At 45.7% G+C, this 18761-nt stretch overlaps 1 protein-coding gene across 1 annotated transcript in view; it reads right to left on the bottom strand.

Moving 5' to 3' along the window:
- The window catches only part of CXCL13 (C-X-C motif chemokine ligand 13), a 174741-nt gene that overhangs the window by 138416 nt on the left and 17564 nt on the right, over positions 1-18761 (bottom strand). The window contains exon 2 of the mRNA XM_069626524.1: positions 3015-3214. Coding sequence (XP_069482625.1) covers positions 3015-3214 — 200 coding nt within the window. The remainder of the gene's footprint in view (positions 1-3014; positions 3215-18761) is intronic.

Genomic DNA, 18761 nt, shown 5'->3' with positions numbered 1-18761 from the left:
CTGGAGGAGTTCCAGGAGAATGCTGCGAGAGAATTGTGATTCCTGGATACCCAGGTCACAGCGAGACGTTATAGGGGAGGGGGAGCGGCCGGGTTGACTTCTCGCTCGCATGGTTCACTAGGTGGCTGGAAGTAACTGTATCCTGCTCATTTATGATGGGGCTGGCACCCTGGTTCTTAAACTGTCTGAAATTAACCAGGTGTTCAGAACCTTCTACTCAGACTTATACTCCAACAAAGACACTTGTTTGCATACTGAAATGTACAACTTTTTTGGAGGGCCTCCCCCTTTCACAACTATCAGAAGGGGATAGATTAAAGCTAGACATCCAAATCTTGCTAGACAATATCTGTTATGCCAGGACTGGATGAACACAAAAACTGCAGCAACCAGTCAACAGCCAAGAAGCAGACAACCACCAACCTGGATCCAGAAGGAGGTCAACTAGGTGAATTGGGAGCCCACCTGGTCGAACACTCCGCGTTGCCGAAAACAACGGAAAGGAGGTGTGGTCTCCAGGCAAACCCTTGTGGGGCAGAAAACCCTTGGTGTGCTGCCAGGGAGCGGGGATTCCGGCCAATCCCTAGGACAGGCTGAAACCCCTGTGTGGATGGAAGTGTCCCTGCAGTTCAAGTCCCGAACACCAGCTGAAAGAAACGGTCTAGGTCAGCAGAGCCACGGACAATTGGATTAGTTACCAATGCCTTAATCTATTGTAAGGCCCCTGTCCTGGACCACATTACCGGTGTGTTTTACAGATACTTTAAAAACCTCTTGGCTCCTTACCTGCACGAGGTGTGGGTTGAAGCCCTTGAAAGGCTCATGCTCCCTCCCACGCTGAGAGAGGTGGTTATCATGGTGCTGCTAAAACCTGGCAAACCTGCTGAGCACTGCGGCTCTTACCGCCCTCTCTCATTGATCAACTTGGATGTCAAAATCTTTGCCAAGATCCTGTCTACCTGCTTGACACCATATATGCCACACATAATTCACCCTAACCAAGCAGGCTTCATAACCGTGCGTTCCACATCACTCAATCTACACCAGTTTGTTTTTTGTCCTGGCTCAGGCGGACCCGGCAGCCCAATCAGTGCCTGCCACACTGGCCACACCGGCTACACAGAAGGCCTTTCATTCGGTCTCATGGCAGTTCATGTATGCGGTATTGTGTAAATGAAACTTCGGCCCAGGTTTTGCTCATGGATGCAGCTAATTTATACTTCTCCTTCTGCCAGGGTCAGTTCAAATGGGGTGCTCTCGTCTCAGCAGACATCCCCATCGCCAACTCTCTTAATACTCCTCTCTCCTGGTCTGATACTGCTCTCCTGTCCTTTTACCTGGACCTCCTAGGTCACCCGGCTAAGCCCCCGCCCGCACTAGCAGTCTCCTTCTCCGCCATTCGACCTATGAAGCGAGTGTCAGTTGCTGCTTTTACCGCCATCTTTATTTCCCCTCCCACGCCTGCCATTGACTCTGACTCTGACACAGACCTTACTAACCTTCAACTCTCCATCTCCAAGACTCTGGAAATCCTTGCCCCTGTCATGAGGATCCGCATGAAGCGTGCCTCCAAGCACAACACCTGGTATGACTCCAACCTTGCCTTTCTGAAACGCAAATGCACAGCTGCTGAGAGGAAGTGGCAGGACTCAAGCACATCCTCTGACAAACTAGCTTGCCACCTGCTCCAAAAGCAATACAGACTTTCCATCTGCTTGAAGAAGAGGGACTATATCCTATATCCAAGCCCGCATCTCTGGGGCTACCAACAACACAGCCGAACTTTTCAAAATCTTCAAGGAACTCGCCAATCCTACTGTTGTCTCCATTTCTCCTCTGCCTTCCCTGTCCCTCTGCACTGCACTAGCTTCTCACTTCCTTACAAAACTCAGGACATCCTGTCTTCACTCTCCTCTACACCACCCCCTTCTCCCTCAACAACTCTCAGGCCTCCCTTGGCCCCCGTCTCCCATCCCCTCCTACTCTCCTCTTTCTCTCCTATATCACCTGATGAGGTCTCTAGACAAGTCCGCTCTATGAACACAGGTGCTCCCCTGCTCCCCCAGAACTATCAAGGACAACGTTGTCTCCCTTGCTCCAGCCTTGGCTGATTTCTGCAATTACTCATTTGCCACTGGGTCCTTCCTGTTACTCCTCAAGCACACCCTTGCGTGCCCTCTCCTTAAAAAGCCTTCTGCCGACCCCTCCTGTCCTGCTAACTAACACTGTATCTCCATTACCCCCTTCCTGGGCAAACGCCTGGAGAAGATGGCCATCACCCAGCTTATCCACCACACTGAATCTGTTGCTTGTCTCCACATCCACCAGTCTGGCTTCAGAGCTGCCAGAGACATGGAAACTGCTCTCCTGAAAACCTGTGAAGACTTGCTCAATAATCTCGATACCAACTCTCCTTCCATTCTCATCCTTCTTGACCTTTCCTCTGCCTTTGCTACGGTTAATCATGCCACACTTATAAATCGACTCTGTGATACCCTCGGCACCCCGAACCTGGCTCTGGACTGGTTGACCTCCTTCCTTTCTGACCGACCTTCCCAGGTTCAACTGGGCCCTTTTCTCTTATCTAGCTCATACTCCACTCGTGGTATCCCTCAGGGCTTTATCATCTCGCCTTGGCTTTTCAACATCTACCTTGCCCCTCTAGCCCATTTGATCTCCGCCTTCTCTCTTAACTTCCATTATTATGCAGACAACATGCAGCTCTCCTTCAAGCTTCCCTCCTCTGCCTCCTCCTCTCCTCTCTCATTCCTGACGGTCTGCTATTCAGGCATGGTGCCTTCATACCAGTAAGACTGAGATCCTTCTCATTGGGGCCCCAGCTCCCTCCTTCCCTCCTACACTCTGGCCGCCTCCATGGGCTCCTCCCCTCACTTACCTGTGAGGCAAAAAGCCTTGGTGTCATCTTTGACTCCTCTCTCTCCTGACATCACAGACCTTGCCAAGAAGGCCCACTTTCAGCTGCACCTCCTCAGAGGCATTCTCCCTTTCCTCACCTTCCCCCAGAAACTCAATGTCTCCGGAGCTCTGGTCCTCTCCAGGCTGAACTACTGCACCTGCCTCTTCCATAATCTGCCTAACTCCTCCTTTCACCCTATTCAACCAATCCAGAATAGGACTGCAAGACTTATCATTGGCCTCAAGCTCAGAGCCTGCATCTCTCCAGCCCGAAAATCTCTCCATTGGCTCCCGGTTGCTGCAAGGATCAAGTTCAGGACCATATGCATCATCCACATGGCTGTCCGGGGCATGGGAACCCGCTACATCCAACTCTCTCTCCCTAAATACCTCCCTGCTTGTGCACTTCAGTCTTCTAGCTCCAACTCTCTGCAGATCACATGCTTTTCCAAGTAGAGAGTGGGGGGTAGAACTCTCTTCTCTGCAGGTGCCTCCCTCTGGAATGGCCTCCCTGCCCCTCTCAGACTTGAGCCGGATCTCCTTAAGTTCCAAAACCTTCTTAAGACCCTCCTTTTCTCTTCCTCCTTCCCTCTCCCCCTCCCGTGCTAATGTCCCCCTCTGCCTCTTTCAGTGGCTGCCTGGTTCCTTCAGATTCTTACAGGGCACCGGCCCTCCTCGACCAGTCTACCCCTGCACTTGGTCTCCCTTAAACCCCCCCAATCTGCACTTGCCCCCTGGGCTACTGCCCTGTGCATTAGTTTGGCTCAGCCAGCACCCCTTGAGCCCTTCCAACCCGTCCCTTGCACTTAGCTTGTCGACCTTCTCTCCCATGCAGTCTCTTCATTCCCCTGGCACTGTCCACCAGGCCTCCCCAGGCACTCAATCACAGGCCCTTCTACTCTGTTTGGCACTTCCCCTCTCCCCTGCACTTCTTGTTACTGCACTTGCACGATCCGAATGGCACATGGCCTAGTAGGACCGTTTTTGTTTTTCTTCATCCATGTTTTTTCCATCTCCCCATCGTGTCTTCTGTACATACATTATCAATACCCAATAAATAAATAAATACAATATTATCTCTAGCCCCTTTAACATAGCCCGGGGAACGTGTCTGGGCTGTCTTCTATTGCCCCTGCTGTTCGCCATAGTCAAAAAAGCCATTAGCTGACCTGATTAGACAGAAACACAGGCACAGGGGGATCCGACTGACTTGGGGAGCCCGAAATGATATCTCTTCATGCTGACGATGCGATCCTGTACATAAGGGAGCCAAACATACACCTATCCCCGATTATGCAGGATGTCCTTGCCTTCAGGGAGCTGTCTGGTATTCGGGCCAATTGTGCCGAATCTGTCAACTTCCCCCTTACTGATGTGCGACAGAGCCTCATGACCTTCTCGGATTCTCCTGGTACCCCAGGGAGATACGTTACCTGGGGATAGCTGTTACCAGGCAACACACTTCTCTCTTTGACCACAACTATGGTGCATACATGGTGCACCTTACGACTAAACTCCGGTCCTGGTGCGATTGCCATTGACTGTCACTGGTAAAATAGCTCTTCTTAAGATGGTAGTCCTCCCCAAACTCCTATATTATTTCCAATACTTCCCACTACGGCCTGCAGCGGGATTGTTCAAGGACTTAGATGTCAGTATCAATGCTTATATTTGGCATTCTGGGTCGGTGCTCCTTTAATGGGATACACTAGCTATGCCTCATGCAAAAGGGGGGGTTTGCAGCTCCTAACTTTAGGATATTATACTGGAGGCAGCGCAAGCACAATATGCAGCTTTCTGGTTCACACAGGAGGCCCCCGTCCAGTCTGTTAAACTCGAGAGGTATTCAGCGGGGGACGAGATGTCAGATCACTGGTTCTACCCCCGTCGTTTGCAGACCCCTGCCCCTTCGACCCTGCAAGCATGGCCACGTTGGCCTGGTGCAAAATGTGGAGGCTTCTGGGTGTGACCCATTCCTTCCATTGTGGCTTCCTCTCGTGGATCTGTATCCCAGCACTCCCCCGGGTAGATGTTGCTATGGAGCGGCAGTGGTTGCGAAATGGATTTAGCACACTGGAGTGTATGTATGTTGATGGGAGCTTTATTGAGGCTGAAGATATACCCGGCCTGACACACCACAAATCCTCACAGTGGCTCCATTATATTGCGTTATGTAGGGTGTTTAAGCGATTATGGGGGGAATTCCTAGTAATACCCTCAATGATCCCGTACTAGATTTTATTATGAGTGTGCATGGCCCCCAGGGTATTGTTTTGACTTTATATAGCCTGCTTTGGGACCCCACTCAAGAGTCCCCCACCAAGACCCAAACCAAATAGACACTCGACATTGAGCCCACTATCACTGATGAGATCTGGAGGGCGATGTGCGCGCAGACCCGAGAGGTCTCCTACAACTCCATGTTTCGCCTGATACAGCTTAAGGTGCTTCATAGATATCACTACGCCCCGGCTAGATTCAAATTTTTCTCTCACACCAATACGGCTGTCTGCCCTAGATGTTGGGTGGCCAACGCCGAGTACCTTCATCTGGTGTGGGACTGCCCAAACTTGGTGACTACTGGAATGATGTTTGTACTTCCTTTACTGGCATGCTTGTCTGTAAATTAGTTGCCACTCCTCTGCAATGCCTTTTCCATATATTTGATGATCTTGGGGGGGGCATGCGTAAACCTGCTAGTCTCTGCTTACCATTAGCAGTGAGCTGCATATTGTGACTGTGGCTCAGACCCACGGCACCGACTATCGTTGAATGGCTGCGGACAGTTACGTGGGCTAATGACACTGACAACCAATGGGCAGCCATGCAGACGCCGAGGAGCCACCCGACCGATATCTGGCAGCCCTTCAAATTATACTTACAATGCACGCAAGAGGTGGCTTTTCCTGATTAACCTGCGTTCTTAGTTGTTTCCTTCCGCACATAGATTCTGCTCAGTGCATGTGGAGGCCTAATGTTTTCAGTATCCCATGGCTGTAGGTGTATATGTTCTCCCACGTGATGGGAGTGATGTAAGTCTTCCTGATGATTTGATTTGATGCCTTTTAGATGTGTATAGCTTGTTTGTGCAAAATGTGATACCAAGTGCTTCAATAAAGAAAGTTTAATACAAATAAAAAAAAGTAAAATGACAATGGAAGCCCCCTTGGTTCTGCATTTCCTTTCTGAGGTTCACACTGGGAAAGTCCTAAAGTGGGCTGATTACAGTGTTAGACAACAATGTGGCAGAGGGAATCCTCCCAAAGGGAGAGTAAGGACATATTTCCCTAACGCTATCCCTTGTCACTGGGCTCACAGACTCAGTTGAATGGCATATGATATGCCCCATGTATCGAGAACACAAACACTTAACCGGAATTACAAACCTTACTGCAGATCCACTATACACTTTTGAGAAATTATAGTGTCATTTTTTCACAGCAATAAAAGTACAATGATTAGCACTATAGAAAGGCTATCCCTACAATGAACAAAGATAGCACACGTCGCTCTTCTTTCAAAGACAGCACTACAAACAACACTCTGGAAAGACCATGCACACAATGCAACAGAATAAAATGAAGACATTGTGTGCACGTGTTCTAGGCATACACGGGGCCCATTTTCCCCTTGTGTCGCCTTTTGTCATTTGGGCAACGCCCATGCAGAAGCTCACTGAGGCGACAGACCACACAGCAAAACAGCAGTGTCACCCTGATACTCTTAAAGGCACTCCCTACTTAGCCTCCACAACCTTTGCCAATATAGATGTGTTCCTTCATGGTGGCCGGTGCATGAAGTTTGTAATACACGAGGGCATTAGCAAGATTCAATCATCTAAACTCCGTTTCTCCTTTTGGAGAGTGCACAGTGACCCTACAATACAATTATGAAAACGTTAACTTCACACATGAGCTATATTTTAAACCCTAACCAATGTCTTTTCGTGTGTCGCAACAGAACTTTTACCAAAAAGAAAAACCTTGGGTGACTCTTCAAATGTATGGTTATCCTCCATGTGATTGTTTTGCAATTTAAGCAGCTTTTAGAAAGGTACACTAGCGCCACATCTTGCAAACAAAGAAAGTGGCATCCATACAGGTAGGTGGCCTAACATTTCCTCTCTATTTTCTGGATGTCACGACATAACCCAATTGTTAAGAAAGTTCACTGCTCACTCTCTTGCCACAGTTATTTCATGGACTTTGACACCCCAGAAGAATTTCCTAAACCTGTGAGAGGTATTATACGTGATAATGTTGTGCAGAGTCATATGGATATAAATGCAAAGAATGTTTCATAACTGATGTTGTTTACATATGTATGAATTACATGATACTGTTCAAAACAGATGATTTGTGTTTTCTTTTATTTTAGTACCCGGCAAGGAACAATCAGATTAGTACTTGGATGACAAAGTCTTGCCTGATTTCGAGGGACACGGGCTGCGTCCCTCCAAGGTCTATCTTTTTAATGGCCGCTGTGGAAAGGGAGAAAGGACTATTTTGTTGTCTCTTCTCCCTGTTCCATGGTGCCCATTTTGTTTGTTTCTTTCTTTGAATCAGTATTCAAGGGCCGCCATGGAAAGGGAGAATGGGCTACGAGTACCTTCTCCCCGATCCGTGGTGGACATTTCTTTTTGCTTTTTTTTCTCGAGTTGAGAAACGATCTCAGTGTCGTTTCTCAACTCGAGAAAACGTACTATTAATACACGGGTACAACGTGCCAGTGTGTATTAATAGCAAAAGAACCCTTGGGGGGGTGGGGGGGAGGGGGAGATTGGCATTACATACATGCCAACATTCTGTGACCAAAAATCTGTAGGAATCTTAAAGTTTCAAAAATAGTCAGGCGAGGAGGTAATGATAGGAATAGGGTGCGTCAGCAGCCCATTGTCATTGAATGAGCCCGCCACCGCGGTTGCATTCAATGACAATGAGGCGCCTGCCATGCCTTCTGCCACGACGCCATCTCGGGGAGCCCTTGAAAGACTCCGCCGAGTTGGCGTGGTGGAGGGCTAATGGCTCCTTTTGTGAAAGGCACCCGTGGCGGAGGGGCGCCCTTAGCCCACTGCTGTGGGCGCCTTTTACCTCAAAAGCCTGCATGCTGTGCCTTCTCCCGCTACTCCAGCTCGCGGAAGCCCTTGAAAGACTCCCCCAAGCTTGTGTGGTGGGGGGCTAATGGCGCCTTTTGTCGAAGGCACCCGCGGTGGAGGGGCGCATTTAGCCCACCGGCGTGGGCGCCTTTTACATCAAAAGCCTGCATGCTGCGCCTTCTCCCGCTACGCCAGCTCGGGGAAGTCCTTGAAAGACTCCCCCAAGCTGGCGTGGTGGGGGGCTAATGGCGCCTTTTGTCAAAGGCACCCATGGCGGAGGGGTGCATTTAGCCCACCGCCGTGGGTGCCTTTTACATCAAAAGAACTGCATGCTGCGCCTTCTCCCGCTACGCCAGCTCAGGGAAGTCCTTGAAAGAGTCCCCTGAGCTGGCGTGGTGGGGGGCTAATGGCGCCTTTTGTCAAAGGCACCCGCGGCGGAGGGGCGCATTTAGCCCACTGCCGTGGGCGCCTTTTACATCAAAAGCCTGCATGCTGCTCCTTCTCCCGCTATGCCAGCTCGGGGAAGCCCTTGAAAGACTCCCCCGAGCTGGCGTGGTGGGGGGCTAATGGCGCCTTTTGTGAAAGGCACCAGCGGCGGATGGGCGCATTTAGCCCACCGCCATGGGCGCCTTTAACATCAAAAGCCTGCATGCCGTGCTTTCTCCCACTACGCCAGCTCGGGGGAGCCTTTGAAAGACTCCCCCGAGCTGGCGTTGTGGGGGGCTAATGGCGCCTTTTGCCAAAGGCACCCGCGGCGGAGGGGCGCATTTAGCCCACTGCCGTGGGCGCCTTTTACATCAAAAGCCTGCATGCTGCTCCTTCTCCCGCTATGCCAGCTCGGGGAAGCCCTTGAAAGACTCCCCCGAGCTGGCGTGGTGGGGGGCTAATGGCGCCTTTTGTGAAAGGCACCAGCGGCGGATGGGCGCATTTAGCCCACCGCCGTGGGCGCCTTTAACATCAAAAGCCTGCATGCCGTGCTTTCTCCCACTACGCCAGCTCGGGGGAGCCTTTGAAAGACTCCCCCGAGCTGGCGTTGTGGGGGGCTAATGGCGCCTTTTGCCAAAGGCACCCGCGACGGAGGGGCGCATTTAGCCCACCGCCGTGGGTGCCTTTTACATCAAAAGCCTGCATGCTGCGCCTTCTCCCTCTACGCCAGCTTGGGGGAGCCCTTGAAATACTCCCCTGAGCTGGCGTGGGCAAAAAAAAAAAATGTTAAAAAAATGTATTATTATTATTTATTTTTTACAAAAAAAATCGGTATTTGGTGCCAATAAATCGGTATGCGGTAGGACTGCTTAAAAAGCGGTATCCTACCGCCTAAATCGGTAGGGTTGGCAAATTACCGGTCAGGTAATGCCCCAGGGCTTACGTTAAAGCCCTTGCTTTGATTGGGCTTGCAACTGTCGCCCCAGGAGCATTACCCGACTGGTAATGCCCCCCCCCTGCTCGGCTTTCATTGCTTTAATAACAATCTCATCGGAGACAGCTTGAAAATGTGTTCTTATGGTCGCATCCTGGCGTATAGTGGGCACAGCTAGCATGACGTGCTTTTACAGTGGTATGTTGCCATATATTGAGCACAGGTAGCATAAAAAAGTGTTTTTTTAAAGTAGCAATGCTGACATGTCTGTCACAGCTAACATCAAAAGTCAATTTTTATAGTGACAATAGTTTTAAGGGCAATGCATACATTGTTAATACAGGCCTTGAGGCTGCTCTTTCATCAACGGTAGCATGTAAAAAGGTTGCAAATTGCACCTGTGCACTGTTGGTGTGGTAAGTTGGCATCCACTGACATTTTCATGCACTTCCCCATCACACTGCAAGTGAGTTGTATGCTTTCTTTACCAAATGTTTCCGAACATTGTGTTTCCACCATTAAAACATATTTCATGAACCGCTCCCCTTGACCACCAATGAGCCCTCCCAAATGGTTCAGAATTTCTTACTGCTGGTCATGCCACTTCGGGAAAATATTTAGCACCTTCTACTATAAAAATCCACTGACCACCATTGAGTGACAGCACACAATGTTGCTCAAAAGTATTGCTATACACGCTTGTTGCGTGTAACCCATCGACTTTGGGCTACTGAATAAAACTCTTATCTGCCATGTAAGATAAGAGCTTGATTCAGAAATTGGACTTTTCAATGACGGAAGTTCCACTGGCAGTCTAGACAAAACCAGCCAAACTGAAAACTACAAAACGGAGAAAAAAAACAGAAGAAGCTTTTTGAAGGGAAGAGGAAGGTCATGTTCACGCAGTTTGCATAAGGAACACAAATGACAGAACACCATTTGTGGGGGTTTTCAAAACATTTCACGACAAGTTATCCTCGTACTTTTGGCGATTCAATTCCAGTGCCAGTAAAAATGTTATTTACATTTCTCTTACACCATCCGCTCTGGTGTGCTTTTAGCTTCTTACTTCGGAACAAGAATGATGGCAGATGCTTGGGGAAGCAAAATGTAAAATGCTGTCTCTATTGAATCGCAATCAAAGAACATCTTCCAGTTAAGGCTTAGCATTTAGCTTCATCATACATATTAATCAAGAACATTTTTTATCACCTGGAGCTAAGTGCCCAAAATTCTGTTGCTTTTTATACGTATGGCACCAAAAGACGGCTTATTAAAAAAATAATGTTGCATTTCATTTTAATCAACGAGTGGGATGTGATAACTACAAATATTATCAAAGGAATATCATTGATTGCATGCAGCCAAATACCATCACAAAGTGTATGTTTTTCACAAATTGTTAAAATATAACAGAAATTCTTTGAAAAGGAGGTTTACAAATGTACATATATGTTTTATGTATATCTATATGTATTAGGGGGTCGGCTATAATGACCCTGTAGTTATGGTTAAGTTGCTCTCTCCTTGGGTGGTTTACAACTTTAGCTTCTTTTCGACAAATCTTCAGGAAGGTTCCCAAAAAAAATATAGACCCCACTCTAATTATTTTTGAAAGATTTGGTGTTTCTTCAAGGGGGGAAAAGTTTTATTTGGAGGTCCGAAAATGTTTGAAATCCTTATTGACTTGAATGGGAAAAGGTTTCTGTTGCCCCTACATCTGCTAATGGTGTTAATCCATGCAGCGTTGGTTTTTAAATATACCCCAAAAAATAGGATAGACATTATTAGTGATATCTTGGTCCAGTCCCCATACTTACTTCCTGATTTGGTATCCGCTGACACTTCTGGCCCAATCAGGGAGGGTTGTGACGTTTGCGAACATCGCAAAAAGGTGTTGATTGGTCAATTGAGAAGCGTAAGGTACTCAAAGGTTTTCAAACTGACAAAATGTTGGAATTCAAACTGGAGCTGTAGTCCGCAAACTGTGCAGTTATAAAATATTCAGAAACACACCATTACACTTGCCTCACATTTGGAACAACCTCTGCAGATGTGAGGGGTGGTGAGGATGGGGTGGAATGTGTCTAGAAAAGGGCAAAAGGTGGTGTTTGTTTTCTGAAATGTATGAGCCTCTCTGGTTTTCAAGGTGTTTGTGATCTTGTGAAATGTTTGAGGACATTCATGTATAGATCACAGCAATCCTGCAGATTTCTCAACACCACAAACTCAAATTACTCAGCATGTAGTATTTTCAAAACCACTGATAGAAAATTAATTTTTGTGACCTCTTGGCCACGTGATTTATTAATTTGGCCCTGGTCGATTTTGTCACATATTTGCATCTCCCAGTGCCTCTACCTTTCTCTCTGCTTTCTCCTGCAGCTCCCCCCAACCCCCTGTGTTTTCCAATGTTTCCTATGATTTTTCCTTGTGGAGACACCATTACTCTTTCTTCATACATGAGCGACGTCTCTCCTAAAAATCTCTCAATCGGGCACAGGGCTTGGAGGGTCCCGGCTGCTCATCCTCTCTTGCTAAACTCATATCACAAGATTCAGCCGAACTGGGAGGTGACATTACTACATCCCTGCTGTCTGCTCATAGATGTAGTTGATCATATTATCTTGCAGAGGTTTATATGCGACCTGGGGCATAATCTTTTTGATCTCGCAGAAACTTGCGAATCAACCTGTCTTAATTCATCTTGAAACATTTGCAGATTAATACGCATCTTTTCAACAAAGGAACCCACAATAGTTGTGGTCATTTCTCACACACGTGCGCGCGTGCACACACACACACACACACACACACGCACACGCACACAAAGACAGACACACAGTTATCGTTAAGTTGCACTTTTTGGGTGGTTTATAACTTTTGTGCCATTCGACAAATCGACATGAAACTTTGCAAAAAAAAATCTAGACCTGACTTAGATGTGTTAGGGAAAGTTACATGCAGTTTCGTCAATGAAGGGCACAGGTAAAGGAATGTCCCATGCTTTGTAAAATCCAGAATGACTTATAAAATATTTGTGTTGTGTGTACAATCTGAACCGTTGGACCGAGTTGTATCAAATTTGCGAGGAGCGGCTGCCGGGTCCCAAAAGTGTATTTCACAAAATGAGTGTTCATCTTTACAGAATTTTATTTCAAAATTACCAAAAAATATTGATATAACTTTGGTGCCTGAGGCAAAACCTGTTGCTGTGACCTATGCTCAAAGACACTATACATATACCAACTAAGCCACTTGTGTACACCAGTGGAATATCCCTCCCAACAGAAAGTGAACAGATCACCACACCTTTACAATCAACATATATATCACAGTCAAGGACAATGCCTCCTAGCACCACAGGCACATAGGGCTCCCATTTGGGCACAAACGCCTTTATACTTTTGACACAGGGTACCTACAAACAGAACCAGGCAGGGTGCTTCTGGTCTGCACACATAAACATAACTGCAAAACTATATCTCCCTTCCCTAACCCAAGTGACGCACCTGTCTTTCAGGCTGATTTCACAGAGACCAATTTAGCCTTCAAAGATTCAGACGCATCGTAGATCACAATGTGTGCAAACACAAATCCACTCACTAAAGTGTGAGGAGACATGACACTATTATTTTAGACCTTTTTTCCAAACTGCAAATTTGAACAAAAATGTGCACGGCAGTACTTTTCAGTTGTTTTCTCTGGTTCTGTAAATATGTTTCTTGTGTTACTATTGCACAGTGCTGTGAAGTTGCTCTAAGTAGTTCTGACTTGTAGGGCCCGTGGCCCCTGAATTAAAATAGGAAAAGTATCACTAAAAGTACCAGAATGCTTAGAATAAATACAGGAAGTCAGCTGAGCCAGATTTCAGAATACATACAATAAAGACTCATTTTAATGTATTGATTTATTTATTTATTTGCATTAAAATTGAATCAACAATTTTTTTAGCAAAGTTACAACATTTCCATAAACAATGGTTAAATATATAGCAAGAAAGGAGTGAATAAATCTATCCATCCAAGAAAATCAGGAACATTTTACTCTTCCAATCTCCGGAAGAACTTTGATCAAAAATGTGACTCCTGCGATGACATACTTGATCTTATAGCCTGTCATTAGAGACCTCCACCAAGCATCAGTATCGGAAATTTCGAAATCCAAAAAGAACGGTCTTAAATGTTTAGAGCGTTTAGCAGTCAGGGCTGGATACAATGTCATGATGTGGAACAGATATTCAATTTTAGTTACATCGTTACAATGCCGACAATGTTTCTCCAATGATTGGTCTCAGAGTTGCACGAATCAAATCTCATTGGTCGGGTGCAAATTCAAACGAGTCCTCAGAAATAGGTCTCTGACCTTTTTATCAGGAAATTGCTTTAGATATTCACACAGTGAGTTAAATTTCCAACGTTCCGAAGGCAAGTGAGCTACAGAATGATAAGTACTTGCCATCTCTTGCGTTGAAATCCAATTGCAATCCTGAAGTTTTATTTTAACCTGTGATGGGTTGGACATTAGTTTCTCAAGGGAGCTACCAATCGTTTCTAGGATGTTTGTCATAGAGATACTCCATACAGTCAAGGAAGAATTACAGTTATACCACATCTCTCTATGAATCATCTTCAGCATCACAGGGCGCAAAGGATTACTGCATTTCGAAAAAAAGGCAAGCCTGTTCCAGTTTACCATACACTTCAAGGAGTTCAGACCCAGTTCTCTCCAAAGGATGGGGATCACTGTGGAAAAAGGGACCCCTAGGACTCTTTTCCAAAACATAACTTCAAGATGACTCCAGAGAGAGTCTGGGATGTTAAACATAGCCTCTGCCCTGTAAATCACCACAGGGACCACGTTGGCTCTGTAGAAATTTACAACTGTTAAGATGGAAAAGCAACCAAATCTTCTGTTCAGCGCACAAGTGTAATCAACCAGACACCCAGATACTTGAAGGATGGTACCTGTTTGATCTTCTCTCCATCTAAGTACAGGGAGTAATTATGTTTCCCCTGAGTACAGTTGCCAAACAACATGGTCTTCATTTTCCTCTTGTTGATTTCAAGGTTGTTCTTTTTGATGTAATGTTGTAAGGCATCCATTTGCCTTTGAAGACCAACAGAGGTCTGGTCGATTAATACAAAGTCATCCGCGCATAAAAGACGAGGCAGCTGGACTCCTCCAACCTTAGGGGGGAATGATCTAATAGACCCAAAGGCTTCAGGCATGTCCTCCATGAAGAAGTTGAAAGAGCTGGGGCCATAGGGCACCCCTGCTTAACTCCTCTAGCAGTTGTTATTTCACTGGAAAGGGTCACTGCCTTATTCAATCCAACCCTTAAAGAGGTGTCGGAGTGCATTGCCATGATGGGGTTGAGTATTCATTTTGGGAACTCTCTCTTTGTTAATTTCAACCAAAGTTTAGATCTATTGATTTGGTCAAACACTTGGACCAAGTCCACAAAAACCATATATGATTTAGGTTTATTTTTCCCAGAGTTGCATTTAAATATTTAAAGACTAATTGAATCAATGAGCAACCCTGATGCACAGCCCTGGGTACACAACCTGTCAGCATTCAAAAATATAACTCCAACTATTCAATAAATAATTTCATAAAATGATGTATAAAAAAGGGGATAATTATGTGCTTTCATAAACAAAAACGAGTTCAATATTATAAATAACAGAAAGTGAATGTTCACTTGAGATTTCTACTCAAACCCTGTTACTAAACAATAATCCCATAACATTTGTTTATTCAAGACATGTACCACATGAAAGCATAGATATGTTGACAAAAATGAAAATATCCACTATCTTCTTTTGTCTTCCCAACATGTTTCGGATTTAAACTTTTATACTTATTCAGGGGTAATCATACGGTCTTCCTATAAGTAATATCATAGAACAATAAGTAATCCACATCCCACCAACAATAAATGTTTTCAATGACCCTACCACCAGCAGTCACTAACCTCTCGGTGTCTATCACAAGTAACCAACGTCACCTAAAGTCACCTAAAAGAAAACACTCAATCAGTTTCCAATATACTAACATTTAAACAAAACCTAACAGCAGCACTAAATGGTGGATAACGTAGAAAATAGCTTACCACATGTATGGTTTTCCAATAGCATCCTATTGAATAAGGGATCACATAGTAAGGATATCTCCAGCCTACCTTCCTTTGCAGATGGGGAGCAGGTGCAAGTAGGTCTAGGTCACCTGGCCTAAGCCCCACCCACCTTCTTAGCCCTGCCTCTTCCTTCCTTCTCTTAACTCTGAGATCAAGGGTGTCTCTTACCCGAGCATCCAAAGCAAAGGGCGGATAAAGAAAAGGGCAATTACTGTTTGGACCTGTTCGGGCCAGGAGGACCCAGGGCCCAAGCCCTGCTCAGACAGCTGGTAAGCATGATGTGATGTTGTGTGCTGTTCCCATGGCCCGACATCCCCACCCCGCCCCCAGTTGCTTGCTTGTGTTTCCTGCCTTGGCTTACTCTTGTCTATCCTGCCTTCCCAACCCTCTTAGCCCTCTTGCTCTGCCCACCCCCACACATCATACCACTGCAGGAGTTTTGTCTTGATACACTATTGCTCTCCCATCACTGCGTTGTTGCAAATGCTTGGTTTTGACTTTGTGGACTCTTTTGACTCTTATATCATGCTCTGCCATTTTCATCCTGAATCCTGTCTTGCATTTGCTGTTCCCTGCAACATTATGTGTTATCATTGACTCTGCAACTGCATTAGTCTCTCCCCACTTGCCTCTGCACTCTTTCTCACTGTTCACTCTGTTCTTTCCTCTTCTCCCCTTCTTCCTTTCCCCTTTTTCCTCTCTCCTCTCCACCTTTCCCTTCTTTACTCTATGCACTTACTCTATCAGAATTGTCCTCGGACATAGTATGATATCTGCATTGTTTGTCTCCCCCCCTCTCGTTTCTCTCCCTCCCCCTTCCTCTCCAGCACTATTTGAAGTGTTATCAGGCCGAGTACAATAGTCGCTTGTTTTGTTCCTCTCCATCCTTCTCATCCCTCTCACCCACTCCTCTTGTAATCCTCCGGCTCTATCAGAAATGCGAACAGGCCTAGGTCCTTAGACAGCTGTCTGTACCCTTTGCCTTCCCACCCACCTCTTCCCTCCCTTATCTGTGTCTTAGCTCTTGCACTATCTGAAATGTCGCCAGGCCGAGTACGATAGAAGATTTCACATTCTTATTGTTCAAGGCCTTGGAAGAATGTTCACTGTTGGTATTTCTCCTGTGTTCCCTCCCTTGCCTTGAAGCACTTTGAAACACATTGTGTATAGGTGCTATGCAAATAAACAATCATATCATAGTCCAATCTCACTATAGTTAAAAAATGGCCTGTGGACTATCACCTATTTTAGTATTTTGTGTAAAAAAACACCCACTGAATCAGAGGCAGCTACATAAAAGCTCCTAAGTAGGAGTCACAACTGTTTTACCTGAGCATGAGTACTGCGAGCGACCAGGCAAGAGACTGGAGAACCAGTTGAGTGTCCCGCACTCAGTTTTTGAGCAAGTTCCCGGCAGCTAAGGTAACGTGCACACAGACACAATGATGTTCAGACGTGCACAGCAAGGCTGTCAGCCATCTTGAGATGGTTATTTCGTAATCCTTAAGCATAGTTACCATAACAGTAAAGTCTTCCCTAATCACTACGACCACATACTTAAGATCATGACAATGATCAAAAACATTAGTTGAATCATCTTTAAGTGGATCTATCATGATCCTAAAATATTATTCAGTCATATACCTCTTTCCTGATAGCTGTGCTAAGGTACTCAGGAATGTTGATACATTTTACATAACTTTAAGTGATCTTGAAATGGATTTGAAACTATACTGACATAATAGTAAACCATCTACCTCTATCCTAATAACTGTGCTAAGATGCTCAGGAGCGTAAACCCACTCAAAATTATCTAAGCAACCTGTAGGTCATTTAAGGTAAATTCTATCTAAATGTTTAGATAATGGTGTTGTTAACCTCTTGCAATTAGCTCACTACTTTCATGTATAAGGGTCATAATTCATCCTATCTGCCCAGTCACATAGTAGTGTGTACTGAACACCCTATTATTGATGTATTCAGCACTGTGTGCAGTTCAAATAGTTCACATCTCCAGCACAACTTTGTTTCAACCTGCTAGACTGTGTCACATACTCTTCCTTCCTGGCTTGAGATAATGGGCCTTATTCCGAGCTGGGCGGTAAGGGATACCGGGCACCGGTAAGGAGACCGGTGCCGGTAATCCCTTAGCGCCCAATTCCAAGGTCCCTTGGCGGGGACCATAAAGGACGTGTGGTCTGACCACACGTTTTTTACGGGACCCGTTAAGGGACCTTGAGCTAATAACGGGCCCGCTAAAGCGCCTTCCCATTGAGCCCTATGGGGGCTCAAATGGGAATGGGGAATGGCATTTGGAATGGGGACTTACCGGGTCCGTCTAGGGCGGAATGTCCCGGTAAGTCCCCTCTCCACCAGACCGGACCCGGACACGATTTTGGAGGCAGCCATGGCGCTAATAGCGCCATGGCTACCTCCAAAGTCGTAATGAGGCCCAATTGGCCTATACCTTACAAATTGACTCAAAGGTACACCATCACAACTTCTGGATGGATGAAAATGTGTCACAAGCAACAAGCCGTTCCTATCAGTAGTCCTAGTGAAAACTGTTGTCTTGATCTCACCCTTCTCACAATACAATTCTACCTCCCAAAAATCCATTTTTGTGTAGCTTTTTTTTAACAGTGAATTGAATCTGAGTTTGTACATGATTCAAACATTCAAAAAAGTCAAATAACTCCGGTAATGGTCCCTTCCAGACACCAAAGATTTCATCAATATAACAGACATAACATTTCAAATTCTTCATTCAAGAGTGTCAATATAAAATCTTATCAGCTTTTTCTTTTTAAAACACATTTTATTATTTTGAAAAGGATAGAACAAACAAGAAAACATAACATGATTGGGTACACCTTGCAGGTTGCATGCAATTATTGGAACACGTAGAAACGCAGCATGATAGAGATGCAATAAACAAAAAGAAGCTGGGTCAAAAACCAAAATGTTTTCCCCTAATCTCCCCTCTCCCCATTTCTCCCATATTTCCTGGGCTTTAGAAGGACAACCTTTTGCACCGTAGCCACTTTTTTTCTAGGGCACTACACATGTCCACTTCAGAAATCCATCGCCTTACTCAAGGCCTTTCTGCCGCCCCCCACAAAGACGCTATGATTCGCTTGATTTGACCAACCATAGTGGATAAGAGCAACGTTTCATACTTATTGTATGAAATATGTATTGTATGAAACTTATGTATTCCCCCATATTCCCAATAATAACATTTTTGG

Source organism: Ambystoma mexicanum, chromosome 6p, assembly GCF_040938575.1.
Source record: "Ambystoma mexicanum isolate Mex_15411 chromosome 6p, UKY_AmexF1_1, whole genome shotgun sequence".
Classification (NCBI taxonomy): domain Eukaryota; kingdom Metazoa; phylum Chordata; class Amphibia; order Caudata; family Ambystomatidae; genus Ambystoma; species Ambystoma mexicanum.
The sequence above is the reverse complement of the archived record's forward strand: the minus strand, read 5'-3'. Positions and strand labels throughout refer to the sequence as shown.